General features: G+C 45.4%; 1 protein-coding gene across 1 annotated transcript; it reads left to right on the top strand.

Moving 5' to 3' along the window:
• Nucleotides 1-1,695: 1,695 nt before the first annotated feature.
• Nucleotides 1,696-7,656, top strand: LOC125550187 (protein FAR1-RELATED SEQUENCE 5-like). The gene is made up of 2 exons (XM_048713123.1): nucleotides 1,696-4,496; nucleotides 7,447-7,656. The coding sequence occupies exons 1-2, from the start codon at nucleotides 1,911-1,913 to the stop codon at nucleotides 7,591-7,593; spliced, it is 2,733 nt and encodes a 910-aa protein (XP_048569080.1). The 5' UTR covers nucleotides 1,696-1,910; the 3' UTR covers nucleotides 7,594-7,656.
• The last annotated feature ends 106 nt before the right edge of the window (nucleotides 7,657-7,762 follow it).

Below are 7,762 nucleotides of genomic sequence, written 5' to 3'. Positions count from 1 at the left end.
CGCATGACTATTTACGGAATACATGCCTACATTATATTGATGAATTGGAGCTAGTTCTGTGTCGCCCTAGGTTATGACTGTTATATGATGAATATTATCCAACGTTATCATCGATCCAATGCCTATGAGCTTTTCACATATTGTTCTTACTAAGTTACTACTGTTGCTGGCGCTACTGTTACGATCGCTACAAAACTACTACTGTTACTGTTATTGTTGTTGTTACTATTGCTGCTATCACTATCAAATTACCATATTACTGTGCTACTGATCGCTCTACTGCAAATATTCGGTTTCCAGGTATGGTTGAATTGACAAATCAACTCCTCATACTTACAAATATTCTTTGGCTCCCCTTCTGTCGAATCAATAAATTTGGGTTGAATACTCTACCCTCATAAACTGTTGCGATCCCCTATACTTGTGGGTTATCAGGACCGACCCAACCCGATTTGGTGAGCCACCTTAGATGACTAAAAGTGTTCGGGCTATCTAGTCCAAACATTTGAGGCCGATTTGATGAGCCCACTTGAGATGCCCTAATGTCTTTTGAAGTCAGCACATGACTATGGAACTCTCTTTTAGAAGTGAGCATTTGAAATGAGAGTCTGGAGCTTCTTTCGCAACTCTCGGAAATTTATTTATAGTGGTAAAAAAAATCTAGAGTGGCTCTAGTTCGCCATCATAGCTCTCCGTCAAATTCGGAGTTGTGCTGTCCCCATCGTGGGTGGATGAGTTCGGGCACATATCTTCATGTGTCTTCGTCAGAGTCGTCTGCTTGGAGATTAGAGATGACGATGACTCCTGTTTAGGGAGAGGTGATGACGATGACGCCTGTGCGCTTACTCGATGAGGCCGTCTTGGGAAAGATGCGTGTGTGGTGCCCTGTGTGTACCACTCAGTGGGTTGCCACGTATTTTGCCCAGTTTATCGTTAATTAAACTGACAATTCTCCTCTACTTAATCAACGGACTAGGCAAATCTTTCAGCAAATATGCCACGCCGACGGTTGTCCGGAACTGCTCTATCAAGTCTTACCCTCACATTCTTACGTCCTTTCTGCTTACTATCATAAGTAAATGGTGAGGAAAAAAAGCAAGATCCATAAGTTCACAATACCTTGAAAGTACCCCGAAAGGCAAGCATCTGATTCTCATTTTGTGGCATAGCTGAGAAATGCCCGAACGACCACATGCCTTGTTAAAATCCCCATGACACGCCACAGAAGATCAAACAACTGTTTCAGACCCTGCATCGGTGCCCGCCTATCGTGTCGGTTTTCTGTACCGTCGACACATGACAACCGAATCCTTTTGCCTCCTCCAATAAAAGTCTGTTTGGAAAAGCAGCAAGGCTCAGCGTGTCTTGCAAAAGGGAAAGAACATAGTCAAGGAGAATAGCACATCACTATTTCTGTCTGTTTTGCCTGTTTTACAAAAAGGGGAGAAAAAAGGAGAGGCGCCGCACTATTTTGGGGCTTTTTGACCATCGGATGATCCCTCCATCCATCCATCCCCACACAGCAGCAGCAGCTCAGTTGCACGTCAAAGTACAGGGAATCGCGGCGGGCCACGCACGGGACGAACCCCACACAGCCCGAGCGGACTGTGAGGACGGGTCAGGAACAAACCCTAGCCAGCCGGACCCTCCCCCCGCCCCGGTCAAACCCCAGACCGCCCCAGCCGGTCACTCCCGTCCCCTCTTCTTCCCCCACACCCCCTCCCCCCCACTCGCACCTCGCCGGACCTCCGCCGCCGCCGCCCCCCTCCCCTTCCACCTTCCCCTCCACCTCCCCCGACTCGCCACGCCGTATGCGGCTCGATCGCCCCCGCCCGCGCCTCCCCGCCCGCGAAAAGGGGGCGGCTTGATCTCGCCGCCGCGGCCTCCGGGCACCCCCGGGCGGGCCGGCCATGGAGAGGGTGGCGGCGGGGAGCAGCGAGCAGGGGACGCCCGACAGCGAAATGGGCGACGGGGACAACGACAGCGTCGGCTACGGCACGGAGATGGAGCTCGACGCCTCGGCCCCCGCCCCCGCGTCCGCCTACCCGGCGCGCCCCAGCGTGCACGACGGGGTGGACCCGTTCGAGGGCATGGAGTTCGACGACGAGGAGGACGCGTGGACCTTCTACAACCTCTACGCGCACCGCGTCGGGTTCAGCACCCGGATCAGCGTGATGCACCGCTCCCGCCGCGACGGCTCCATCATGTCGCGCCAGTTCGTGTGCGCCAAGGAGGGCTTCCGCACCTACCGCGGCAAGCACGAGCAGGCCGCCGCCCTCGCCTCCAGCCCCGGCGCCCCCGCCGGCGCCGACGACGGCGGCCGGGGCGCCCGCCGCACCCGCGCCGTCACCAGGGTCGGCTGCAAGGCCATGATCCGGGTCAAGAAGCAGGACGGCGGCAAGTGGGCCATCACCAAGCTCGAGACCGCGCACAACCACCCCCTCGTCCCGCAGAACCAGGCGCACTGCCTGCGCCCGCACAAGCCGCTCTCCGAGTGCGGCAAGCAGCGCTCCTCCTCCTCCTACGGGGTCCGCCGGAATGGAGGTATGTTCCTCGCCATTGAGCCTGCGCCGCCACCACCGCCCCCCACACCGCCTGTTCCTCAGACCGGCATCATCCCTCAACCAGCAGTGGTTCCCCATTACATCGGGGACGGCATCGGAAATGCCACTAGAGTGATCCTGGATTATGTCAAGCGCATGCAAGCTGAGGACCCGGCCTTCTTCTACGCAATGCAGTTCGTCGAGGGCCATCCGGTGGGGAATGTCTTCTGGTCCGATGCCAGAGCGAGGACGGCGTACAAGGACTTTGGGGACGCCGTTTTCTTGGACGACCACTGCAAAAGAAGCAAGTATGAGCTCCCTCTCGTCACATTCACCGGAGTCAATCACCATTGCCAGCCAGTCCTATTTGGGTGTGCAGTCGTCAGGGATAACTCTGAGGCGTCGTTTGCTTGGCTCTTTGAAACACTTCTCTTGGCAATGTCTGGTCAGCACCCTGTCTCTCTCACCACAGAGTATGATGGCGCCATACAATCAGCTGTCCACAAGGTTCTTCCTCACACCAGGCACCGATTCTGCAGGTGGCACATCTTGAATGAAGCCCAGTGTAAGCTATCAGATTTCTTAAATGCATTCCCGTCCCTTTATGATGATCTTGTCAACTGCATCAACATGTCTGACACAATTGATGAGTTCGAAGCAAATTGGGAGGCATTGATTTCCAAGGTTGGGTCTGGGCATAACGAGTGGCTTGATTCAATGTACAATTGCCGGCAGCAGTGGGTCCCGGTATACTTGAGGGATACGTTCTTTGGAGACGAGCCATCAAGGCAGGGGTGTATGAGCAGGAGCTCGTTTTTTGAGTCTCACATCACTGCTAAAACCAATTCACAGTCGTTCATTCAGCACTACGAAAAAGCTCTCGACAGTTGTTATGAGAGGGAGGTGAAGGAAGAGTTCGAAACAAAGTATTCGCTTCCAGATATCAAGACACCATCTCCTATTGAGAAGCAAGGAGCAGACTTGTACACAAGGACACTGTTTTTGAGGTTCCAACAGGAATTGATTGGTGCCTCTGTTTCTACTCTGGAAGTGGCAGAGCAGGATGGTAAGGCTTGCACGTATAAAGTGACCACATCTCAAGGAAGTGAGAAGCCTCGTATGGTTCAATTCAATTCTTCTGAGTGTTCTGCAAAATGTACCTGTCAGATGTTCGAATGTCTTGGTATTGTCTGTAGGCATATTCTTACTGTCTTTGGTGCACAAGGTGTATCTGCGCTTCCTTCTCAGTACATCATGAAAAGATGGACCAAAAATGCCACAGATAGAAGCTCGGACAAGAAACCTGATGAAGTTATTAGAGTTAAAGAGCTCAAGGAGGAGCAAAGAAGTACTGTCGAGGATGGCGAGCAATCTCAGACATGGCGCTACAACAGTTTGTGTCGTGAAGCACTTAGGTATGCTGAAGAAGGAGCATCATCTGCAGAGGTTTATATTGTGGCGATGCAGGCTCTTCAAGAGGCTGCTAACAAAGTCAATATGGCCAAGAGAGGGATTGGACAAGTAGCAGCACCATTGGCAGTGATGCCAATTACAGCGCAGCTGCCAGAATGTTCTGGAAAAATCCAGGATAGTTTTGGTCAGCAAAAGAAGAGAAAAAGGAATTCAAACAACTCAAGAGAGAACTCCACACCGAATCAGTTTATGCATATGCAGCAACCTAGTAATTACCTCTTTGTTGGTCCCAGTACATCAGGTGGTTCACAAGGGCCTAGTCAGCTAGTTGCTGCAATTCCTGTTTCTTCCTGTGCACAACATGGGGAAACATCGGGTGCACATAACTCAACCGATGGCAACATGGCAACTGCTTCTGTAGCTGTTGACAAGTTTCATGGATTCTCAGACCGAGATGCATCAACAACAGCACCTTCTTCAGGAAATGTTGTGCAAGCAGGAGAAACTAAATCTTCAGGGGTTGCTTCACAAATTAACGAGGTCATTAACTATACTGACTACCAAAAGTTTCATATTCATATCTTCCTGCACTATCCTTTAATTGTTCATTGTGTGCTCCATTGAGTGAGGTGGTGCCCACTTTGTTTGTTGGTTATTTGGTCTAAAAAGGGCAGGTCATTGGTAGATGAACAAATTTAATTGGTTATGGTAGTGATGTTGTGCATTTTCTTCATATGTGTACATGTGTCTAAATCATCAGTTATAAAATATGGAAGGAATAGTACAAATAGTGATCTAAACACTCTTATATTAGTTTGCAGAGGGAGTATAATGTATGCAACGAAACTTGCAAAACTTCTCCACTTGATTGTGAACATCGTATAGGAAGTTTAAAGAATAGATGCTTGATGAACTATAAGAGAATGAGGCAAACAACAATTGTTGTCTATCTATTTGCTTGGAGGCCTTTTTTCTATCATTAAGAATGTTCTTTTCAGATTACCCTTCTTGTTTTCTGATAGTTGTGATCAATCAACTTGAATTTTTTGAAAGACCAGCAAGAAGCAGATCATAGCGAGCAATACTATTTTCCTGTTTCTCAACCTCCACCTCCACCTCCACCTCCTGTTTCTGCTATATTTTTTTTCTGAGTTCTGAATGAACACTAAGTTACCGTTCTTTTGTCTATCTCATCTGAGCATGCTGCATGATTTATGATAATTCGTGTTGCTGTTCTGTTTATCTTTTTTCTTTCATGTCCTACATAACACCATATATGCTACTCCCTCCGTCCCATAATATAAGAGCGTTTTTTACACTATTTTCTACCCTCTTCTAAACTTGCCGCTTGACTGGATATTAGGAATTTTGGCAATAATCATACAGTGTTTTTTTTAATTTACATGTATGTACATAAACATATGTTCTTGTGGGGTGAAGTTGGGGTGAAGTTCAATTATTATCCATTCTTCATCTGGCTCATAAACATATAATCTTTACTATAAATTTTCCTGCATTGTTTCCTCAGCTGGCTAGTGTAGGTGCTTTGAAAGAGTCAATACAAAATTTTGTACTTCACATGTATAATTAAAGAAGATAACCACATCATTAATTTCATGCTATCACTGCATTAGGAAATACAAATAAGTAAAATAAATATTGCTAGTTTGATTTGAGTATGGCATGATTCAAAATCTGCTTAACTGCTTTGGTTGTACTTGAGTGCTGTCCACAGGAAGAAACACCTACCTAATTTCCTTCCATTGTTCAGCACTTCAGTAGGCAGCTAAAGAAAAATGAAGTGATTATGTTCAGTTGCAAAGCAGTGTTGAAATATTCATTACAGTTTACTTTTGTATACAAATACAATTGCTGGTTTTGTTGCTCCTGTAAGGCTATCTGATCAGGACTGCTTATAGGATGAGCTGGTTTCAGTATTATTAGCTTCCTGCTTAATTATTTGAATAGAGGCCTGTCCATGTTCAGATTTATCTAGAATGATGATCTTATGTTCTCACTTGTTGGCCAACATTTCATAATGGTGTGAAATAAGGATATGCGCTGATGTGGCATGGATAAATAGCACGATTGATTGTGGGGGAGAACCAATAATTTAGATCACTTAGTACACGTTTAGTGTGCTAATGTGTAATTAAGCTTCTAAATAGTGGATATCCAGTTCATATCAGACTGGGTTTGGCAAGGGTCTGGAATACTGAGCGATATCAGTTGTACTGGGGAAACACTGTTCACTTTTAATTATTCATGTACATGCCATTCCTTTCTACAATAAATACAATGCAGAATACTCATCATTGAACAAGCATGTAATTATAAGTTTCTGATAGTTCTGCTTCAGAAGCAAAATACTAGTTAATTACTGAATGGCATAAGAAATCATTAGACATATACGGTGTACCTTCTGTTATAGTAATAGAAGGAACTGCATTGTGTATGTATCTTTACACAAATCTGCATTAGTTCCATTTCTTTGTGATACATTAATTTGATAAATAATTAGACACACATGTTTAATTCTATATCATCTACATGTGGGGTTGTACTGGCTAGTGGCCACAATATCAACCATTGGGCTATATGGCCAATATGTGTGGGGGTACAGTTACTTGTATATTGAATTGGTATCAGCAGGCTACCAGTACCAAAATATCGACCGCTATTTAGAAGCTTGGAAGTAATTCCCTTTTGTTTTGTAATGCTGTAAGCCTGTTATTTCTCGAAGGTGCTCTGACTGAATCGTTAACAAGGCACTGACAAATTCAAGGAATGTTTGTTCTGTATCAAAGCTAGTTGAAGTTAGCCAAGTGTTTGACTCATAGCCACAGTAGTATTTAGGAAATAGATCTTATGTGGTTAGCCTAAGAACCATAACCAAGAACGAAGATTCCAGTCATAATATTTTCAAATAGGCCTCTGTCAGAAATGCTGCTTGCTGCTTATCCCTTTGTATGTCTTAAAAGGGTGTTACCTACTTAGCTATAGTCTTGTTTTCTTGATATCTAATCTCCTATTGTGTTGTCCATTATGTCAACAGTTGTATGTGTGTATTTTGGTTGTGCCATGCAACAGCTGTTATATGTTTGGTCATCTCCTGTTGTGTACTAGGTTTTGGAGAGAGTAGGGGAGGTGCAAGATATAAGGACTATGCTGTTTCTTGCTTTCTTTGTTCATCATATAGGGTCCTCTTTATATAGAGGCTTAACAACCCAAAAGTGAGAAATCCTAGATCTTATCTCTAATTGGCTTAAGGTTGTGACTAGTTAGAGAGACAGCACTAGACTGTCTCATAAACATTAGCGTACCTATTAGTGTAGCATTGTAGCTCATGTGGTAGATCTTTTTAAACAGTGCCTATGCTTAGCTTTGATTTTCTTGCTAAATTACAGAGTGCTCTTCATTTCATTTATCTCGAACTCTTCAACTCTAGCTTCAAGGCTCTGACTGTAATAAATCTTGATGACATGTGCAGAGTCATGAACTGTCCCAAGCTAATGGAAACAAGGGAAGCAGCGTAAATTCTACTGCTTCACCACAGCTTGTGACCGTTCCAATTGGATTCTGCCTGCCCTCCATGGACAAGAACAAGATGTCTACTGGTATGTATGTATTGCCATGATTTTACGTTGCTATGAAAATCTATAAATTGTTCCAGACATCTGGCTGCAATTCTGTTTATATATACTATTATGTGCACAAGTTTCCTGAATAACCCTTGTCTCCTTTGCCGGTTGTTTTACTTAACACGGTCATTTTGATATGATTTTACTGCTGATGCAGCTGGGATG

Source organism: Triticum urartu, chromosome 4 (genome assembly GCF_003073215.2).
Source record: "Triticum urartu cultivar G1812 chromosome 4, Tu2.1, whole genome shotgun sequence".
Lineage (NCBI taxonomy): Eukaryota > Viridiplantae > Streptophyta > Magnoliopsida > Poales > Poaceae > Triticum > Triticum urartu.
The sequence above is the reverse complement of the archived record's forward strand: the minus strand, read 5'-3'. Positions and strand labels throughout refer to the sequence as shown.